General features: G+C 39.0%; 1 protein-coding gene across 6 annotated transcripts in view; it reads right to left on the bottom strand.

Annotated features, from left to right (window-relative positions):
* Window positions 1-23334, bottom strand: part of EML4 (EMAP like 4) — a 309941-nt gene that overhangs the window by 76829 nt on the left and 209778 nt on the right. For 2 of the 6 annotated variants that reach the window (XM_060247471.1, XM_060247454.1), the window contains exons 3-7: window positions 15573-15702; window positions 10274-10453; window positions 6410-6538; window positions 5760-5785; window positions 5129-5161 (exon numbers count right to left, since the gene is read on the bottom strand). In XM_060247471.1, coding sequence (XP_060103454.1) covers window positions 5129-5161; window positions 5760-5785; window positions 6410-6538; window positions 10274-10453; window positions 15573-15702 — 498 coding nt within the window. The remainder of the gene's footprint in view (window positions 1-5128; window positions 5162-5759; window positions 5786-6409; window positions 6539-10273; window positions 10454-15572; window positions 15703-23334) is intronic. The other 4 variants (XM_060247476.1, XM_060247475.1, XM_060247474.1 and 1 more) reach the window with 3 other exon arrangements.

The following is a 23334-nucleotide window of genomic DNA, read 5'->3' as shown; positions in this document are numbered from 1 at the left end:
TAAAGCTGAAATGGAAATAAGTTTCAACTTGTCCCGAACAGAATTATGGTGTCTATAAAAAGTTACTTTCACAGTCAAGGGTACATCGGGATATTTACTGTCTCTAGATAGCCAGTTTGCAGAAGTACTGGTAATCAGTTTAGACCGGCTGTGGCTGTTTCTGAAGAAAGCTGACATGGCCTCCGCTGTACAGCCTTTGGTAATATCCAGACTAGACTACTCTAAACACATTCTATGTGAACTTGCCTTTAAACATTCTTCAAAAACTTAAACCAGTAAACTTTCTCAGCTGTGACTCAGTGAAATTCATATATAAAGTCAGTATTCTTCAGATAAGGATTCTAGGCATTCCGCCTTGTTGCTCACCAGTCCTTAGGCACCAGCAGGTGCCTTGGGAGGAGGGGGGGGGAGAAGAATGCAAGCTGGAGTTACACCAGTGCGCTTATTTTACTTCTGGGAAAACATGGAAGTGACATGGCAGATACTTAGCATTTTGCAAAACTGTACAGCAACCATTACTTCTTTTGCAAAATGATAGAATGTCTGCCATGTCGCTTCCAGAAATGACAAAAAATTGCCACAGCAATGCCAGGACCCACAATGCATTCCTTCCAGGGTGTTGTTGGCTCCTGTTTGAAAGTTCTAAGTACCCTGACTTCCAATTTATTTCTAAGACTAACTTAAAGAGTTAAATGGCTTGGGTCTGAAGGAATACATCCAGACCTATCAATCTCCCCAAACTGGAGTATAATGGAGGAGACCTGCTGTTCTCCCTTAATTAAATCAGAACAAATATTGACACTATAAACTTAACTTGTTATTCCTATTTTGTTTCTTCATATATTAAAATATTTTGAACATGTTACATACTAATTTGCTATTCAGCCTCTGTCTATAAGTTAGAACACATATCTTCTATTTCTGTGTATCTGAGGAAGTGTGCAAGCACATGAAAGCTCATACCTTGAATAACATTTTGTTGGTCTTAAAGGTTTTCTATTGCTTTAAACCAACACAGCTGCCCAACTGGAACCTGCACTACTGAAGATTACTCAAGGGAGGGTGTTTTCTGCATGTGCTCTTATAGAAATTCCACCCCCCACACACCATGAGGGTTGGTTAACATTATCTTCTCGGGTGCATAGACATAAGACATTGTTTTGTGAGCAGCTTTTGAATGGTCTGATGAGAATTATAGTAAGCAAGTTTCCCAGGGATGTATTACATTTTAAATTGCTTTATTTTGTGCTTTGGAATATGCTTCTATTTTATTATTGTGATTGTTAACTGCCTTGGGTGCTTCAGTACAGCAAACATGAATAAAGGTGGCACAAAATCCCAAGATGATAAAAAGGCAAAAGGTATTGAAGTATGTTATGAATACTCACTGATGATCAAAGAGCACACAAGCTGATGATCAAAGCAGCACACAATTTGGCATACAGAGAAACAGACAACAGCCTCACACGTGTATGGATCCAACCCACACAGTTTGCAAGATAACAGTTTATAAGCTGCTCACTTTTAATATACAGATGTGACTTTTATGCTTTTAAAGTCCAAGCTAGTTCAGGACCATGGTTATAGGACTGAACTAATATTATGGCCATTAGCTCCTAAAACATATTGCATCTAAACTGTTGCAGGCAAGTAATGCACTGCTCCAAAGAAAGCTCAGTAGTGTCACTGGAGACAAACAAGAGGTTACAAAGTGGTGCCTGTGGAGGTTTTGGTTATAAATAGCATCCAGAAACACACCAAGTACCTCTTGTGCTTCCTCATCCCAAAGAAATAAAGACAGCAGATAATGGCAGCATTGTTTGCTTTTGGTACACTATGCAAACTTGAGCACTCACTACACAGACATTTTAATTGAAATGTTTGGGAATGTGCTCAAACAAAATTATCACTGAAAACATATCATTGCCTTTCTTTTTGAAACCCAACACTGAAATTTCCTCTTAAGTATACAAGCCCATAGGCAATTAGAACATTAATGCAAAACTCTTGAAAAGTGTACAGAGAATGGCAGCATATCAACAAAACTATTTTCAAACAGAAGATGCTTGCCCAGGGTCAAATTCCTGACAATATGAGCTAGGAGAAACAGCACTTTAACTACCTTTTAATTTATACTAGCTTAATTACTGTGCTCCAGAACATCAAACCAAACTTTACTGGTTACCTAAGAGGAAATTTCAGTGTTCCTCCCAAACTGTGTAAAGTTTTTTAAAGATATGCTGAGATGAGGTATTTCATATTTATCTCAAATATGCTTCCTGCCTTTCCAGAAACTTGTAAAAAAAATAGCAGAGTATTTATTAAAACAACTTTTTTAAAATGTTCCATTTTGAAACAAAGGACTGTCACCTCTTTGTAAAGCCCCTAAGTGTATGCTCAGTCTAAGTGAAACACAACTCAGTGCCATTTACTGGGCAGATTCTCTTTGGGGAAGTAAGGTGTCTGGTTCAAGACATGAATCTGTTTGGATACAGATGGCCAGTAGAGTCATTTTCCTGCTGATTTTCTATACGCTTTTAAAAGCAACAGAAGAACAATGTAAGAATCTAGAACATGGTTTCAGTTGTTGGAGCCACCTTACATTTTCAGACCAAGTGCCACAAAAATTCTAAAATGTCAGAAAAAACGCTTCTATCTATTTGTTCATGAAGAAAAAAAAAATCCTCTGTGCACATATCACAACATGAATGTCATACCAAGAGATTTAAGACAGAATCAGCCTTAAGGAGTGGGCCTAGTAACTGCATGAATTCCTATCAGGTACTTAAGCAGGTAATTTTTTATCCCATTACCACCCTTATTGCTAAAGAAAGCAGCATGCAGAGACTTGCTGTCCCTGGCAGTGAAGCATGAAGGCTGCATTTCACATGCAGAAGTTAAAAGAAAAGTCCTTAAAATAGATGCTGGCACATAGTAACATCCTTGATGTAAACCCAAACATGGCTGAAAATTTATTAAACCGTTAGAACAGGTTCTAAAAGTCATGGCATGTTTGTGATGTTAGTTTTAGACAAATAGTTTCAAGGATTTCATACGTTTTGAGTTTTTTTAAAAAGATGCACATATAATAACTAGTATGGCTGCTACAAGAGCAGAAACCAAGAGAAGGGTGAAGAAAACTATGCTCCCTCAAGTGTTTCTGGCATGTTAGATTCAGCTAAGGCCAAAACAACTTGAAACAGCAGATATCTTCAGTTCCATTTCACAATGATAGTGCAGTTGTGTTAAACGATATCCTCTCCAGTTGTCTTTCAGAAAGGATAATTTCAAGAAGTTCATAATCACTTTCATGCAAGGCAAAACGGTATTATTTCAGATTTATAAATATACTGAAAAAATACTTTGAAAGGGAAAAAAAATATTTTTTTTCCTGTTGCTCATCTGTAAGAGAGTTCTGAGAGAACCATGACTGGGCTCAAAGTCACCCAGCAGGCTTCATGTGGAGAAGTAGGGAATCAATCCCAGTTCTTCAGATTAGAGCCCATCACCCTTACCCATTTCTGTTATTGTTTCTGTGTTATAAGAAAGTGCAATTATGTTTTTGGAAATTAAGCCTTTCTGAATGCTTTTTTATTCTGAGAAGTAACATAACTAATATTCATATTTGGAGAGCAGTACAGATTTGCATTTACCTGGCTTCTGTGTGAATTTTGGAAGGACTGGATGGCACCGAATGGGGGAAGCTGTGGGTACCACCATAATAGGAAGGTGTCAACAATGCATCTCATCAAATTTGTCTCATTTTGATTCAGAGTTGGGAGATACATAAACATCATTTCAAAGTTTGGCACCTAACCAGCTTAAGAATACTGCTGTTGTAGCAGCTAACAGACAACAAACTTATCAATATCATTTAAAAAAATACAACAAAGCAGAATAAGAGCAAGGCAGCCATCAGGAAGAGCTCCACCAGCTGCTTATTAGACTATATTCTACTTTGAAGTTTCTGTTTGTTCAAATGAAGAGACAGTGTAATATGGGGCCAAAATAGGGTCACCAGTTCTGAGATGGGAAATTCCTGGAGGTTTGAGGTGGAGCTGGGGGAGGGTGGGTGGGACCTCAGCAGGGTATAATGCCATAGAGTCCACTCTCCAAAGCAGTCATTTTCTCCAGAGTAACTGATCTTTTCAGTCTGGGAATCAGGGATATCTCCAGGACCCTCCTAGATATTGACAACCCTAGACCAAAATCAATAATGAATCAAAGAGATGGAAGAAATTAGAAGTGCATCTAATTCCATTCACTGGTCCAGGAGATTGCATATATGTTGCAACAGATAATCTGGACAACAAAATGCCACAAGAAGAGTGCAGGAGCAGATAGGATGCACCATCAGAAGATACTTGCAGAGTAGAAAGATATCAATCCAAGCCATACAGTAAAAGAGAAATTTCCTAAAGTAGAGTACTTTGCAGACTACAGATTTACGAATATACTACAAAAACAGCATTGTTTTTTTTAAATGCAAGGACTAAACTATATGTATTGCCATGCACTTGAGCTGACATGCTCCAATTTCAAGCTTCATGCTTCAGAATAATTTGCAGATCAAAGCCAGTATTTTCAACAATTTTCTTAACTGACAATAAGCTTACATATGTTCTGCAATTACTTAGCATTCTTTGTCTCTTCAGTAATACAGCAGCAGCCATAGCCAGACAAGATTTACTTACAGAAGGCAACGTATCTCTTTTTTGATGTATCATAATAGGAGGTTATTTTTTAACACCCTTGATTTCTGTTATTCCATTACAACACATGATTGGTAACCCAGAATATGGAGGACAAGAGGATCTTTTAGTTGGCATTTCAAGATACCATTAGAAGGCAACAGTCTGAGTAATATTTCACTCAGGTACATGCCAAGTCCATTCTAAAAAAAAATGAATTATTAGATGCATACCAATTATCATTGACCTTTCTTTGGTGGCAAACTGCTATATCTCTCAATTCCAACCTTGTATCAAGGTTGATCAAGCAAATACATTTTAGCAGAAACTGAAAAGGCTGAGCCCATGTGTTCCAAGGTAGCAAAAAGCCAAATAAAAGATTTTTTAAAAAAGCTTTTTCACTAGAAAGCAACCAGCTAGTATAGCTTAATCCTTACCTTGGCTGTTCTTTTCTCGGGTTGACATTTTTGCTAGTTATGGGACAGAAATAAAACAACTTACAGGTGTTTCCTGTCCTGGGCAAAGACTAATTTTCCATGCCCAGTCTAGTATTTTGAAAAAGTATACATATGGGAAACAACCCTAGCACTTCAAAGGAAAATAAGAAACAATGTATTTTATGAAAGACATAAAATGCATGATGGGCATAATTTTGTACACTGGTAATCATAAAAACTCAAGAGATTTCAGGACACTTTGGATTCCAGTCATTTGCCCTGATACATACTCTGGTATATTCTCTGAGGACAGCATGCAGACAGCTTTAAATAAAAACAGTAGATCCTAATCCATCAAAAAAAAAGTGCATGCAGATCTGCTTCTTACATAAATATGAATGGGGAAGCCTTTATAGTTACAAAGAGTGTTATGCGTGCAGTGTTAACATACCTCTCATAAACTGATGCCCTTTGTCACTAAACTCAGTGAAAACAAGGCCAGTAGACACCATTTATTTTAACCACACTAAACATCATATTGAATACAAAATCTACTTCAGAAATGCATTTAGAAAGAGTACTGTCTAGCCTAGTATTAAAGTTCTATTTAAAAACAAGTGTTTTCAGTTACCTTGGCTGACAATGACATCTTTGTGTCTGGAAAGAGAAATGCACAATATTATTAATATAAACACAAGGTTTGAAAATATCAGTGTTGACACTTAAGATAAATAAAATGAAAACTAGACAACAAAAGTAGTGATATAGATTTTTTTTTAAAGTATGGCTAGAAATGTATGCTTTTCTAAAAATGAACTTTTACTTAAAACCCAGTTTTGATTGGTTAATGAGCTTTAAAGATATACAAGTTGGCATCTCTGAAAGAGCAACCTGGCTTAATACAAAATGTTAAACTAATGCAACCATGCAAACAACTACTGTTATACAAATGCAAAAACAAGATTGCTTTTACAGTCCTAAAGACTGCTTGGTTTTGTATGCAAGAAAGGGATCCGAAAAATTATCCAGCAAGATAATACTTTAAAAAATTGCAGTAATGGTGCTCCCAATCCAGCTACATCCTTCAGAAAACTTGGATATATCTTCACCATCAATAAGATTGTGCAATCCACTGAAAAGTATAGTGCAGTGAAGTGCAGAGAAATACCATGTGCAAAGCATTCATGGAGCTTTGGACCAGGGTGAACATACATTTAGAGAGCTTTGGTATTAGCCACCCAAGAAAATATTTTCTGCACCAACTAGTGATCAAGTACATACTTGTCTGCATTCTTGCCACTTTTGGGTATCAGTTTGGATGCTGAGGCTGCCCTTATTAGTTTATTACGACTGTCTTCTGAACTTTCCCATGAGCCATGTGATTTTTCAACAGTAGAGGATCTCTTTACACTGAAAAACATACACAGTTTTCTGTCATTATTAAGTCAACCCAGCATCTTAGGAGCTGGTGCTGGAAGCACAGACAGACCAAGCAGCAGGAGAAAGTAAGTGCCAGGGTATCCTTCAAGCAAAAACAAAACAAAACAGTCCCGCAAATCAGATTTAAAAGAAAATGCTCTAACTGAATGTGTAAAAGAAGGTCATAAAGGGCATTTTTAAAACTTAAGTCCTCAAATATTCCAATAAGGATATTTTGAATGAAATACCGTAAAGCAAGCTGCTTGTTCAGATCTCAGCCACAAACTTAACAGGATGGCCTCATGTAAGCTACTATTTAAGTGTCATTTCCTTTCACCTCCACTGCAATACCGGTAGAGTTTTTAAAACAATTCTGTCATAATGCTGTATGAGAAGCATCTTGAGCACTCAAAAGCAGTATTGAAATGTTAAATCCAAATTATGTACTATGGGCTGGATCCTGTGCATCTATTTGTCTCAATAGTAATGCCTTCCTCTAGTGCAAGCAACCTTTTACAGATGTAAGAGACTCAGGAGAAGGCTCCTTGTATCAGGGAAAAGGCTCCACCAAGAAATCTCCACCTGTCAAGTTGCAGTCAACATATAGTGCTCCTGTAGGCATACAGAGGCAGCCTGCCTCTGCACAGCACCTTAGATATTCTTGGTAGTCTTCCATCCAAGTATTAACTAGGGTTGACCATACTTAGCTTCTGATCTGGTGCAATCAGGGGTGCCAACTCCAGGCTAGGAAATACCTGGAGAGTTTGGGGATGGAGTCTGAGGGGGGCAGGGCTTGGAGAGGGGTGTGGCTTCAATGGGATATAATGCCATAAACTCCACCTGCCAAAGCAGCCATTTTCTCCAGATGAACTAATCTCCATTGCCTCAAGATCAGCTGTAATCCTAGGAGATATCTAGCCACCATCTGGAAGTTGGTAAGTTACAGATCAGAGCTACAGACACTTAGTGTGATGTAATATTACTGGCAACATGGTCCTGCTAAATGAGAGGTTTGATTAAAATATACAAACAACTCTTAAAAGCTTGCTTATATTTTTACTTGACTAAGAAATGTTGCTTGTACGAAAGTAGGTTTTGTTCATGTTACAGTCCGTTTAGTTACCCAATGAGCCTTGCAACTCATCCAGTTAAGAACATTTTTGCAAAGACTTATTTTCACAAGAACTTCAGAAGCAAAAGCAAGGAGGGAGGGAGTTATGAAGTCAACTGTTAGAAGGAGGGAAGGGAAGAGGACCTCCAAATGTTTATTTGCTCATACAGCAGCACAATAATGCATGAAACCCAAGAACAAAATGTTTCTGTACAATAAGATGCCCAACGGGAAGACAAATCAAAGTCATGGGCAGGTAAGTTTGGACAAGGTAACAGAGAAAGAATTGATGAGTTATTGTTAAACATGCATTAGTTAGGGCTGCCTCAAATGTTCTGAACTTACCTCACAGAAAAAGTTTTCATACTGGGGAGAAAGCATGTGAACTGACCACAGTAATATCATGTGAAAGCAAAAGATGCAAAAATCCTGCTGTGCATAAAACACTAATTAGCTATGGGCACTTTCACACTTGCTAAATAATGCAGTTTCAATCCACTTCAGTGACTGTTCACAAATCAGTTTTGCCATTTCACCCAGTAAAACGCAGTAGCAAAGTGCATTGAAAGTGGATTGCAAGTGCGTTATTTAGTGTGTGTGAAAGCGCTGTATGTCTTCTACAACATGCAGGCAGACGTGTGGATTGTCACATGTGATGCTATTCACATGATTTTCCATGTTAGAAATTCATAAAATTTGCAGCAGCTTTTAAGGCACCCTTGCCCAACCCAAGTGTGAATTCAGGCAAACAATGCAATCATCTCCTTGTACTTCAGTGTCTAATGAGGGCTAGCATGTGTAGTTCTTGAAGTTGTCCTCTGATGACAGACAACACATTTTACTATGCCACTAAACAGTACTGTAAAAATAAAGGAAAAGAATCTCATTCATGACTGATTTTGAAGTCTCTTCCATTAAAAATAGAAAAACTCATTAAAATAAATTTTAAAATATACAGATTTACCTCACAGTTATTCTATGTCCATTAAACACCAATGCCAGCTGATGAGAATTTTTACATTCTGAAAGGCATTTGGCCCAACTAATTTTAATGGCTGACTTCATCTGATACAGATTTACATTTGGTTCAATTACATGATAGTCATATTTGTTATAGTTTAAAAGGTAATCTGCCTGAATTCTTTATGATGAAAGGCAGGAGATAGTTTTTAAAAACACACATACAAATGTTGCACTTGGGCTTATTTTCAGATCAAAGTTTGACTGAAGTTTTCAGTTTATGGGGATAATCATTCCCCTTGAGGCACTAAGAGGTTTGACACCAACTTCATGCTATTTATTTGCTAGCTTTATAGCACTCATTCACTAAGAAGTGTGTACCAGAACCGTGAAGAAATTCTGTCAGCTATTTCACTGCTTGACTCACCCCAACCTCCTTCATTGGTGAGACACTTTGAAAGTTCTTGAGCTTCAGAAAACTACTATGTAACAAACTGCTGGAAACAAAAGGGTCAGCAAAAGATTTGGTCCAGAGGTATTTGCATGCAAGAGGGTGTCAGTATTATGTGAGAGGAAGAGTGTAGGCAGTGGCATAATACTCAGAGGTGAATTTACACTTTTTCCAAAGAAAGCTGGGAAAGGTGTACTTTCAACTGGCCAGTGTCATTAGCAACCACTTCTGAAACCACAATACTGTCCCATATGACTGGGCAGCCTGGTGCAGCAGCATCAGTAGCTGCCTATTGCACTTGCAGGCAGACATCACATTTAAATACATACAGCAGAATCCCTCTTCTGCACTTGTAGGTCAATTGCTCTTTTCAGACACACATTTACATTACTGCTTGTATTTGAATACTTTACTGGATCAAAACCTAATGCTTTCTATACTTGCTTGATGGGGGAGGGGGAAAGTTAATCTGGTTGTGAAGAATTTACCCTCAGCTGGAATGGTAAAACAGGGGACAGAATAAAGAATACAAGCAAGGGCCCAAAGCAAATGATGGGAAAAGGTGCCAAGCTAAACATCCTCCAGAATGAATAGCAGTCTAAGAAGCAAAGAACTGAAACTCAGGATTACCAAAGACACCAAGCTGAGTCAAGAGTTATTAGTAAGAGCAGCCTATCACCACACACACATTACACACATACATACAGATTGGTAGAAAGGTTATACTGTCAGTAGTGTATGTTTACACAGTATATCTGAATGCATATAGAATCATTTGTTGCTACTGTGGTAACAGAGCTGAATGTTGTGAAGAAACTCATGTAAGAGTTGATTCTGCCTTTATGAGGAAGCTTTGTGTGGGATGGGGTGCATTCATGTTGGCTCCACCCAAACAGGAAGCCCATTAATTACAGGTGGATTCCAGCCAACACACTGTCTTTCCAGGAAGGTTCCTTTCCCCTGGATAATGTCACATTATAGTTGGGGGGCAGGGCACAGGACTTGATGAGACTGGACTGCCCTTAGGTCCAAAGAGCTGAATTTCCCCAAATTTGGGAGTTTTCAGGGAGAGGGATGGGCAAGATTTTTACACATTATGCAGAATTTTGAAGAAAAGGTAACACACATGCTTTTAACTGGGAACAAAGCTTCTTGTTAGTAACTGAAATAACTTCCTAGCTCTCTATTTGGGTACTTAGGAAACCTTTTGCCTGGAGCAGAGCTCTTGACTTCTGGGGTCTGCCTGTGTGTTGGGTGAATCTGTGCAGAGGGCTGGGGAGAAGGTGAAGGTGATGCTTGAGTTTGTGGATTTTGATCATTAGAATGAGAGTCCTCTTTTCTCTCTCTCTGTCCTTGAAGTTTTTCCTTCTTTTTTTCTGTACCGCTGCAAAAGAAAGTATAAGAAAGGTATAAAGAAATTTAAAAAGAAAAAAAAAACAAGCAATGGAAAAAAATTAAAAACAAAACATGAAAACACATATGTTTGAAAAAAGAGGATGATTAAATGTGTCAGAGTAACTGTCCCTGAAACCAAATCCTTAATCATTTTCTTCTGAAAACTGTTTTATGCTTTAAAAACATTTTAAAATACTAAATAAAATGGACTGTGGCCCCATGAATTTATCTAATTAAAAACATGACTGCCTTAAGAGCAGAAAGAAACCATTATATACTTCATTGGTTGGTATATAGCATGCTTCTCCCCTACCCTGCAAGCACCAGTCAGTTAACTGCAATTGCTGGATGGACCCTACAGTTCCTTTTGCTGGCAGAAGAGCTCTTCCACTAATCAAATTTTATTTTATTTTTGGAGAAGCGCTGAAGAATTCACAGCACCCAAACTGGTCTTTCCACTTCCAAAGGAATCATAAGTAGTCTTGTTCTAGAGCTTGCATAAGCTTGCAGAACACTGATAAGGTAAGTTTGTCTTCTGCTGGCAGTTTGTAACATTGGAATCACTGGAAATGCTCCCAGAAGGTGCTCACAGAGCACACATTTCCCCACCTTCCTTTTCCTCAAGCAGTCTGGCTTTGTCCAGAAACTGAAACTCCTGAAAACAGGGTCAGCCTCACCACCAAAATGTGCTGGTGAATGGAGGGGCTGAAATACTGAGAGGGAGAAATTTTACTCTCATTCCTGCATTCCATAGCACATTTTGCTTGTAAGGCTTTCTTGATATTCAGAGAGGGTGTTTGGGGGAAAAGTACAACAAAAACTCTTCCAGTGGATCCAACCTACAGGATTGAGGCCCTTATTTTCAATGCAGCTCTAAAACAAGCACACACCTAGATTTCCCCCCTTCTTTTCAATGTCATGCAAATATACAGGATCTTTGGCCTCTGTGCTTACAAGGCACTCCAACAACCATTAAACATGTGAATAATGAGGTTTACTTTACAATTCTTAACTTGTCAGTGCAGCAGTTAACTTTCCACTTTTTCCAGAATCACTGACAAGGCAACAGAGCATGGAAAAGCAAATTGTAGGAAATGTCTTACCATTAAAGAAAATAACTTTGAAGAATATTATTGTGACAGCTGTATTGGCAGTATTTATATGCCAATATTGTGACAGTCAGTCTTCACGCTAGTTATCCTGCCTTAAATTCAACTGTCTGTTTAGCTCCCTGGATCATGATTCATTTGTCAGTGGAGCCATTTGCCTACGCTACAAAAAGTTTTGTTTGTGCTCTTTTAGTTAAATACAAATACTCATGATTGAGCATCATTTCCATTATCCTATTGTCCCATATTTGATGGGTCTGTTACATTTACCACAATAGTCCTGATCTGCATTCATAAACATGGAGAAAACATCTTAAGCCACTAGTTTCAAATACATTGGACAGATTTTGAAATTAAGTTGATAGGTTATTTTCTTCTATTTTCTGAGGCTACTTGGATCCACCAGAACATTTCCATGGATGGACAAATTTCTGCCTATGTAGCACAAATTTCTTACCTCATCTTCCCACTGAGGCAGCTCCAAATCCTCCTGCTGCTCCTGGAAGACTGTGAAAATCCTTTCACACAGAGAAATGATCCAGTGGGTCCAAGCCAGGGGTGCAGAACTTGTGGAACCGCATGCCACAGCAGCACCATTGATCACTGCACTGCTGCTAGGCCACAGGGGATGCATAGCTAAGACTGAAACCTTCACCTAGCTTTCCTTTATAGCACCCCCTTTGCTGCCCCTTTAGTTTTACTCTTATACTCTACACAGTTTGACCTACTGAGTTGTTATTTGCTAGTGATAAAAAGTATATAATAAAGAACAAATCACTTATATAATTTTCTATTGCATACATGTAGAGCCTGTGGGAGTGGAAGTATTAATTTGTATTACTTATTGCCATCTTATTGTTTAATGGCTGATTGATGTATATATAGTGTTTTAGAGATTATTTTATATCCAGGTTAATTGTTGCTGTTTGTATTTTTGTATCTACATTGTTGTAACCCGTCCTGAGACCTGCTGTGCAGGGCAGTGCAGGCTAGAAATCAAATATAATAAATTAATATTTTTCTGTATATTTCTAAATGTGAAGATTTATAAAATTTTATTTCACAAAGTTATAAAAACAGAAAAAGTTGAGTAGCATTTCATAAATCATTCCTGGTTTTTACTGTACTATATTACATCTCCATTTAACAGCCATTTTCTTATCATTTTTTTAAAAAGTTAAAATAAAGTTATATTTTAAAACATTTTGCTTAAACGTTGTAAGGTATCTTGGGTGTGAAAATTGGTGAAGAAGTGGAGAACAAGGAAATTAAAATAAGCAAATATGGGAAAACCATAGCTGTACAAACCGTTAGTGTATAGGATAATTCATAGACTATTATCAGAGTGAAAACGTTTGGACAGTGGATTTTTCATTAACCTGGATCCAAAAGTATTCCCCACCAGTGTTCCCTCTAAGCTGAGTTAGCGTGAGCTAGCTCACAAATTTTTAGCCACCATCCTGGAGCGTGGGTAGGGGACAGAAGCAGTCCCCAGCCTCATCCTCCAGTTAAAAGAGCTGCGGGCCGATCAGCTGATCAGCAGGGGATTCTACTGCTCCATAGCTATTGGTGCTCCTGGCTTGGCTGGTGACGAGGAGTAGAGGTGCACTAGGATCCTGTGAAGCAGACCCTGCCGGGTGCCTGTTGTCAGCTGGCTGCGACTCTCTCTTGAGGCGGCTGGGAGCCTCCATTAATTTTAGCAGCATTTCAACATCTAAAAGCTTCCCCGCCATGCACACACATTCATCCTGGTAAGTAAATGTTCCCATCTGACTGCAAAACTTTTCCCTTCTGCTGCATATCTGAAGCTCTTCATGTTCTTTGTAATTCACAAGGTTAAACTCGCTCCCTCCCCCCCACACACAAGGAAAGAGAATTTCCTCTTTTAAGCCCTCCCCCCCTTCCTTCCTCGGTCTCTCTAGCAAGCCATTTATTTAGCTCCAGCTCCACAAGGCTGGTTCCTACCAAAAGAATTACACAATGTATATTTAAATAACAAGACACCCTGTATGTGTGTTCACTGTAACTTGTGAACAGGATTTGTGTGTGTGCATGTGTGTTGGGGGGGGGGGGGGAAGGCTGGCAATATGCTTTCAGTACAGTTATCCTGTATTTGGGTAGCAGAACTGTGATATATGGGCTTTAATTCATAGAGTTAACAACTCTGGCTGGTAAATTCCTGGATATTTTTGGTGGATCCTGAGGAGGGCAGAGAGCTCAGTGGCATGTGAAGTCCACATTCCCCCCCGCCCCCTCCCCCAAAAGCCATTCTGTACAGAGGAAATTAACTCTGTAGTCCAGAGAACAGTTGTAATTCTGGGTGATCTCCAGGCCCTGCCAGGAGGTTGGTAGCCCAATATCTTAAGAGTAAACCCACTGAATAAGAGGACTAAAGGTAGTTCTGCTTTCCATTGCTTCAGGTGACCATCCTGTAGTCTGCTTTAATTTTCACACACACGCACCAAATACACCTCCCATCCAAATACTTGCCAGAGCAATTTCAAGTTTTTGAAAATTGGTTATCAGTGGGGGGGGGCAGTATGGAGTTTGAGTGTTCTGGGAACAGAAACAGATTTGGGTGGGTAGCAGCGTTGGTCTGAAGTAATAGAACAAAATTTGAGTCTGGTGGCTCCTTTAAGGCCAACAAAGTTTAATCCTGGCTGTGTGGGGCACCAGCCAGTGTGATGGTAGGTCAGGTGGCCATAAGAGCGGCTATGGGTTAGGGCCGTTGAGTGCCCCCCCAAAAAATCAAAGGCCCCCTGACCTTCCAAATCCTGGCTACGGGGCTGACCCCAGAGCACACTATTTATGCAGTAGCTCACAACTTTAACACCAGTAGCTCACAAAGTAGAATTTCTGCTCACAAGACTCTGCACCTTAGAGGGAACATTACTCCCCACCCATGTGGAATGGGGCTTCTCACCAGTTTCTCCCTTCTATTTCCCAAAAAGCTATGCTTGAGTTTGCTGAGTGGAGCAGGGTTTCAGAAGAGAGGCAGGGCTACAGACTGGGATGGATATGAACTGCCACTTGAATCGAAGTGCCTTCTGCTCTCACATTATGTTCTTTGAGTACAAGTAACTGTATCCAACAATTCAGCACTAGTTAAAATTACCACATGAAAACACTAAAATAAATTATGAATGTATTCTGTTTCACACTCCCTGAAAAATATATTAGGGTCATTTAAACACAAGTGTTCCCGCCCCTGTTTGTTGCTGTTGGGAAGAAGGGGTGTTTTGTTTTTCTTGCTGTTTCTCTGCAGCAGATGTGCAGTTTCCTGGCTTCTGTTCAGTTTTTCACAACACTTTGCCACAAACTTATGGGAAATACCGCAGCAAAGTCTAAATGGCTGCTGTATGGGCAGAGAGCTTTGATTTTTTTTTTGTAAGCCTCTCACACAGCAGTCATTTTAAAAAAAGAGACCCCCCATGGTGGGGGGAGGAACCTAGCATCTATCACTGTATCAATAAAACTTTACAGCAGTATGTTTAAAAAGTTTCCAAGTTTTCATTTTAAAAACTGCCATATAAGGGGAAAGACATATCCAACAAAGGGAGCGAGAGACTGGCCATGGTCTTCCTTTGTAGTTTCCCATCCAAGTATTAATCCTGGCCAACCCTGCTTACCTTCTGAGCTGTGATGCAGTTGGGCTAGTCTGGGCTATTCAGGGTGTCCACCCATGTAAATATGTATTTAAAAACACATTAATGTGCACATACATACATATAGACACAGCATTGGGCTTTATTAAAATAGTCACAAATTCTAAACAAGCGTTCATCTACAAAAATTTACTGGGCCTGAGATAGCCCATGTTGGGAACTGTTGTACATTTCAGGAAAGGCAATCAATCCATTAAGGAAGTTAGATAGATTAGCTGGTCCTCTGCTTGAGTTAGTCTAGTGGGTAAATCTTTCTTTCACCAGAATAAACCAGACAGTTCATGTTCTGGGGAGAAATTCAGTTCTCTTCTTTAATTTTTTAAAAAGAGAATACCTCTTAGCAGCAGATGAAAGAGTTTCTTTCCTGGCTATTGGTACAGCAGGACTGTGGCTAGTTTTCCTGTTTCCTGTACTTCCATTGGTGATGCACGACATGGAGATGGCTTCACGGAGGCCTGTCTGACCTACAATAAATGCAACAAGACTGTAATTTGTGGCAGCCTTCAAAACATCCATAGGACATTCAAAATGAGATCTATCACATTTGGGATTGCCTTTGACAGAACAGCAGCAAAGATAAAAAAAGGCGACACATCTGGAAAGCATGTGGCCAGCTTGTCAGTAACAACTGCACTTGACCAGACTCCAACTAAAACAGCTCTTTGAAGTTTAAAAAATATTAATAAAGCCACCAATTGGAATAACAGTTATAATTTTGTAATATTTTGTTTTGCTTTGTAGGGGAACAGTGTGTCTTTTAAAGCTTGGAAACACATGATATGTTTATTTTGTTTTAACAGCTTTCCATTATGCTTAGAGCTGTGAATATAGTATAATGGTTAAAAAACAAAGCAGAATACCACTGCATAATCTTGTTTGGACAAAATCTGTTAATGAAACAAACATTAAACGTAACAGTTTAAAATGCTTATAAGTTCTGGATGTGAAAAACTTGAGCTTTCCCACCAAAAAAACCCTTCAAATACTATATATTAAGGGGAGGGACCAAAAGAGCATTCAGTTGCCAGATATCCTTGGATGAACAGAGCATTACTGCTGCTGGATCAGACCAAAGTGCATCTTTATGCAGCATTCCATCCCAAAGGCAGACTGAACAGACCTCACCTAAACAACAGATTCAGATCTTTACATTTTATCTCACATTCAAATGACTTGTTTCACAAACTGTTTTCAGATCTGTAACTACTAACCAGCAGATGCAGTGAACAGCACTTTAAGAAAACAGAGCCAAATTTTCATGTCATATACCTCCTCAAGAAGGCCTTTCAATACTTTTGAAATCAGTCTCATGACAACAAATACAAAATTAGCTATGTACAGAACTGGTATTTTGTTTTGAGCAGTACCCAGGCCTGAATGGCCCAGGCTAGCTCAGTCTCACCACACAGTAGAAGCCAAGCAGGGTTGGCACTGGTTAATTCTTGGGTGGGTGACCACCAAGGAACTTCAGGGTTGCTATGCAGAGACAGGCAATAGCAAGCCACCTCTGTTCATGTTTTTCCTTGAAAACCCCTAATGAGTTGCCGTAAGTTGGCTGGCACTTAAGAGGCACTTTCAACTACCACATTCAGCATGTATCTCTTTTCTTAAGGAAATAATGTTATCTATCATTTACCACATTAATAAAGGAGCAAAAAATAAGTTTAAAAATCCCACTGGAGAAATGTAGCTTTCTGGTGCACACTCAGAAATTCTGTGGTGCTTGAGGAGAAACACACATACTGGGGTGGCCATCACCACTTCAGTATCAAAAGAGGTGGCTCTTGTGCACTGGGGCGTCCAGAAAGGTTTGCTTTGGTGTCACTGAATACCTTTCACAAAATGAATTTGTAGAACCTTCCTGTCAAGTGGGATGATGGAAAATATATTGCAGCTTTTCATCTGCACTTGACCTGTAAGTGAACTGTCTTTCATTCAACATTATTGTAATAGATCAATACTTCAGAAACTACCATCAAAGTAATTACATGGAGACATGAAAGGAAGAAACAAGACTGCAACTGCTCTAAATTTTTTGTCACAGGATCCCACGAACAAGGCATATTCAGATTTCATGTGGAAATACAAATTTAAGAGCCGACATTGGCATAGACATTTATTGGACAATTAGAAAAAAATCAATGTGGTTTTGATGACATTAAGAGTAAGGGAATACCAACATTTCCTTTTGTATCATTACTATCGTCTTAATAATTCTCCATTAAAGAATAAAAATTGATGTCACAGGGGTTTCATTGTAACTTCACTGGACAGAGTATTCACCACAACCCCCTTTCCCCAATATTTATAGCAGAGTGAACTCACACACAATCAACATTAAGAATAAAAATCATACAAATACTCTTCCCATACCGTAGATATGGTCTTCCCCCCAGATATTTTCACCACACAAAATCAACTGAAAGGGAAAGGGGTCTCTGCTGCAATCCAGAGGTCTCACAGTGCCCTACTCAATAAGGTTCATAAAAAGTTTTTCCCAACTTTGTCTTCAGCTGGACTGTCAAAAGCTTCTGTGAATGTTCAGTATTGTTTAGCATTGTTACTGCTCTGAGTAAATCTGACCACATTGTATTATAGTTTTGTTTTACACTATTTTAAATGTTCATTGCTTCAAAGGTTAAATGAGTCATCTTGAGCTTTGTAAATATTTTAAATAAAATGATATAATTCTATCATACTTGATCAGAAACACCACAGATTTAAAACAATTGGTGACCATTTAGAACATCATTATCTGTCAGCAGGAGAGCTAATCATCAATAATGAATTGTGATGTGAATTAATTACTTGGCTGGAAATATGAATTTGCTTAACTAGTAGTGCTCAGATTTGGACTCCAAGTTACTCCAGGGTTACTATGCAGAGACAAAATACCCTTCAGAACTTTCCTTGTAAAGTTCTAAATTGGCTTTCAGTGTAAAATAAACACCCATCTTTAGTCCTTAGGGGGCAGAATGACAATTGGGATCACTATTTTTGGTTCAACAGAACTAAAAAGAAAAACTGGAACTACTTGAAAAAACTTTGTACATGTCAAAAGGAAATTTATTTTTTATCGTTCAGTTCACTTAAGATGGGGAGGCTGTCCATCAATATTAATGACTGACTGGCCACATAAGGAGTAAAAATTACCTCACCTTGGTAGCTGTCATCACTTCCAGGGGTCATTACAAAACAGCAAACTTGTTTTGCTTGCAGCCAAATGGAAACTGGCTAAATGAAACAACCCAAGCACAAGAATGTTTCTGTGCATGTTATACATGCACCTGCCAATATATCACACTGTATGTCGATTACCAACAGAAACAGAAACGTTTTAGCCTGAACAACACTCAGCTTTATCTTTTGGCTCAGGACATGAGCCAGATGTGAGCTGAATGTAAAATGAGATCCTGTGTATGGGTAATGAGAATTCAAGCCAAACTGCTGGAGATCAAAGTGGTAAAAATCCATGGATAATGGATTCTATCTTCATTCTGATAATTTTCATAGAATAATATCTGCTAACTTCAAGAGAGACCTTTCATTAAAAGATTGAAGTACACAAGTGTGTGAATGAAAGATAACACAGACAAAGCCCTACATAAACCTCTGTGTTTTGCTTACAGGAACAGTGATCAGAAATGGCCTCTATTAGTAGCATTGCAGGAAGATAAAAGAGAAATTTGCACCAAGGACATTTAATCAAATATGGTCTATAAAGTATTTTGCTTTTAGAACCTTTCAAAAGCCTAACATTTCACTGATATTAGCTGAAGAATGCTTAATCAGAATGCAATTTTCATCAATATATATATAATTCTTGAGATGGGACTTCCGGAAAGATGGCGTGGTGAGACACAGGGCATCGCTGAGCTCCGGCGTGCACTGTGATTTAGAGCGCTCCAGAGAGGTCCCTCTTCGCAGGGGGTCTCTTAAGAAGCGTCTGAAAGACGCATCGAAGCTTGGGGGAGCTGGTTGGGGGCTTAGGAGGAACGCGGAGGCGTCCCTTTTACCCCAGCCTGTCCCTCGCCTGGAGCTCTCTAACGCGTTGCGCAACAACCAGGCCTCCGGAATAGGAGCGGAGGGGGCGACCGAACTCAGACGAACTGCCCTAAGCTAAGACTAAATTTGAAAATTGCTAATTATTAACACAAACGAAACATCAAAAGAGAGTCTACTGAAGAATATAAAAAGTACCGTCCGGCGGAGAAGTGGGGAAGCGAAAGACGGATCGGAAGCGGCTGGCGGCGCGGCGCGGCAACGGAGAGGCGGAAGGGGCCGTACGAGAGGTCTGACCGGGCGAGAGCGGCGGTGGCGGTGGCGGCTGAATAGCTCTGGCTGAGCGGATCAGACAATTACTAGAGTCCGAGGCATCGGCGGCCTGACTCAGGCGGAGACGGCGGAGCAGAGTTTGGAGAAGGTGCCGGGGCGTCGGGGCGAGTTGACGGGAGGAGATACGAAAGCGGGCGGCGAAATGATGAAGCGGTGAAGCGGAGGAACAGCAACGGGTTTGTTGAACAGATGTGGTGAACGGAGAGTCGGGGAGTAAAAGCCTGGTGTATGGTTAGGAGCGAGGCGGCATGGTGGAAGATGGCGCAGAGTGGTGAGTGAAAGAGAGAGCGGTGGCTGAGAGCGGGCTAAGAGTTAAAGACTAGTGACGAGAATTTAGAAGGTGTCTGGAAAGTGAAGAACGGCCAATAAGACCGAAAGAGAAAGAGAAGGAGAGAAAGAGAGAAAGAGAAGGAGAGATAGAACCAAGGCTTAATCAAGTGAGGGAGAGGCAGTTTTTAGCAGGGAACTCTGCGGCTGTCCCTCCCTTGAAGAAAGGGTGAGAAATAAAAGGATATAAGAACCGGAGAAACTGAGACAGGGACTAAGACTAAGACTATATATAATAACTCTCCTGAAGTAGACTGTAAGCGGTTGAATAAAAGGGGAGAAAGAAGACAGAAGAAAGGAAGAAGAAGATAAGAAGACAATAAGAAGAAAGAAGAAAGAAAATAAAGTAAAACTAATAAGACTGGACCTTAAATTAACAGTGGATCTTAGCTGTAATGTTCATACTGAATTGTGAGTTGTGTTTGATGAATTTTGAATATTATATTAATGCCAAATAATGAATTGTTAAAGTGAAGAAAGGCTGGGGGAAGAGATACTGATTTACAATTTATTATTTGTTTAGGTATTGATGAAGGGTGGAATTGATTTACCAATGAAATTGATTTATTGATTTTGGGGGAGACACAACAAAATGAAATGGTGGGGGTTTGATTTAAGTAATTATTAGTAGCAGTTAAAGTGGCACATAATTTCTGAATGACCAATATATGTTAATATCTTGAAGTAATTGCTTTGGGCTGTGAGCAATAATTGTAACAGAAGGTTTGTGCTTTGTGCGGTGAATAATAATAATTGAACAGAAGCAATATAAAGACAGGAGAAAGTTACTCTACGTTGTTTAAGTGACCAGAAAGACTAAGGATATGGGAGATAAAGAGAAAAAAGAAAGACAGATGGAGGCCAAAATCAAAAAAGTGGGCCAGGGTACCTCACCAGGAGGTCAAAGAACTTTACCATCAACAGATAATCAGGAAGCTATAGAGAAACTGCAAGCAATAATGGTGGCAAGCTTTAAGCAAAGCCAAGAAGCCCTGGAAGCGATGAAAATGGATCTGATGGGGGAGATCAAAAAAACAAATGACAAAATGGATGATTTTCAAAAACAGCTATTAGCTAACACACAGCAAGTGCATAGTTTGGTTGCTAAAGTGGAAAGACTGGAAGATCAAAATAAAGCCACTACAGTGACGGTGCGAGAGAATCAAAATGAATTAGTAGAGTTGGAAGACAAAGTAGCGAAATTAGAAATGGAAAAGGCGGCATATGTACTAAGGTTCCAGAATATCCCAGAAGCTAGGGGAGAGAACTTGGAGGACAAAATTCTGGAGATACTAAATACAGAGGAAGAGAAATTATTGGAGGGAGGAAAGAGTGAGATTGACTGGGTAAGGAGAATATCTTCCTCCTATTCCAGAAGACATAACTTACCAAGAGAAGTTTTAGTAAGGTTTGTTCGAAGAGCGACCTGTGAAAAGATCCAAAAAAAGGCAAGAGACGAAGGCTTATCCTGGCAAAATATTAATATCAAAGTTTTGAAAGATGTTCCATGGACAATTCGCCAAAGAAGACAAGGATATAAGAAGTTGACCAGCTGGCTATTGAAGCAGGCAATTCAATTTAGATGGCTGGTGCCAGAAGGAATCTTTTTTACGTACCAGGCCAAGAGGCATAACATTACTACCCTGGAAAAAATGGAAGACTTCTGGAGCAGTTTTGTAGCTTCAAGTAACCAGAGTTCTGATATAGGGGAAGATCAAGAAGAAGAAACAGATCTGTGTGGAAAGGAAGTAGAGGATAGCTGCAAGTTTAGAAGAGAAGGAGTCAGAACAAGACAATTTACTAAAAGAGACCAAAGAGCAACAGAAGGAAGTAAAACGATATTAGGATGAATAAAAAGGCGGGACTACAGATCGTATCGGTAAATGTGAACGGTTTAAATGAACCAAAGAAGAGAAGGAAAACCTTTTTACAACTTCAGAAAACTAAAGCTCAAATAATTTGCCTTCAGGAAACGCATATAAAGGAAAGTGATAAGAAGTTTCTACAAAATAAAAGATTGGGACAGTTATATTATTCGTGTGATGAAGGAAAGAGGAGAGGAGTAGCCATATATGTTCATCAAAATATAGATTCCAAACTGATTTATAAAGATGAAATGGGAAGGATCCTGATAATAGAAACAACAATTAACAAAAAAAAGATATTGCTTGCAAACATATATGCACCGAACGACAAGCAAGAAAATTTCTATAAAAATGTACATGAGAAACTAGTGGAATTACAAACGGAAGCCTGTTGCATTATAGGAGATTTTAATGCTGTATTTGATGCTCATAAAGATAAAAAATTCGAAAAGTTAAAGAAAAATCCATCACGTAGTGTCTTGCCAAAGGCTTTTTTCAAGATGGTTGAGGAGTTAAGTCTTATTGATATCTGGAGGGTTAAGAACCCACAAACAGAAGATTTTACACACTTTTCACAAGCTCACAGGTGCTGGTCCAGAATCGACATGTGCTGGATGATGATAGGCCTGATTCCGCAAGTTACGCAAGTCAACATTCTCCCGAAAACATTTGCCGACCATAATCCATTGCAAGTGATGATACATTGCCCATCAAGGAATAGTCGCTGGACTTTGAACACCCAAATTTTAAAAGAGACAACTTTTTTGGAAGAGGCGAAAAAAGAAATAAAAGAATTTTTTCAGCGTAATGTGGAAGAAGATACCAGCATCCAAAATATTTGGGATACTTTCAAGGCCTTTTTTAGGGGGATGGCTATTAGCTTCACGGCAAAAAGAAATCGGGAACGGATGAAACTATTCAATGAGTTAGTGAAAGACTTAAAAGAGCAAGAGAGACAACAGAAAATTAAGAATACGAAAGAGATAAAAGCAAAAATACAAGCTACGCAACACAGAATTAATTTATGGCTAACAGAAGAACTGGAAAGGAAAATGAAATGGACCAAGCAAAACCTTTTTGAAAATGCAAATAAAACAAGCAGATGGCTAGCATACAAACTCAAAAAGGAAAAGGAAAAAAAAATCATAAGATCACTTATAAATCAAGAAGGTGAAGAAACTACAAAGGAAGATCAAATGGAACAAATAGTCAAAAGTTTTTACCAAAATCTATACAAAAAACAGGAAATTGAAGAACAACGGCAAGATGAATATATTCAAAGTATTAATGTGAAACAAATTACGAAAGAACAACAGAATGCATTGGATAGTTCTATCACAATCCACGAGATAATTGAAGCAATTAAGCAGCAGAAATCCAACAAAACGCCCGGTCTGGATGGTCTTCCGGTGGAAGTATACAAAACCTTTGAAGATATACTCTTAATTCCCTACAAAAAATTGCTGGAGAAAATTCAGGAGTCAGCAATAATTCCAACATCCTGGAGAGAGGCGTTGATTACATTAATTCATAAAGAAGGAACAGAGTCTAAGGAAATCAAGAATTATA

Source organism: Heteronotia binoei, chromosome 1 (assembly GCF_032191835.1).
Source record: "Heteronotia binoei isolate CCM8104 ecotype False Entrance Well chromosome 1, APGP_CSIRO_Hbin_v1, whole genome shotgun sequence".
NCBI classification, from domain to species: Eukaryota; Metazoa; Chordata; class Lepidosauria; order Squamata; family Gekkonidae; genus Heteronotia; species Heteronotia binoei.
Note: the sequence above shows the minus strand (reverse complement) of the source record. Positions and strands in the feature narration are given on the sequence as shown.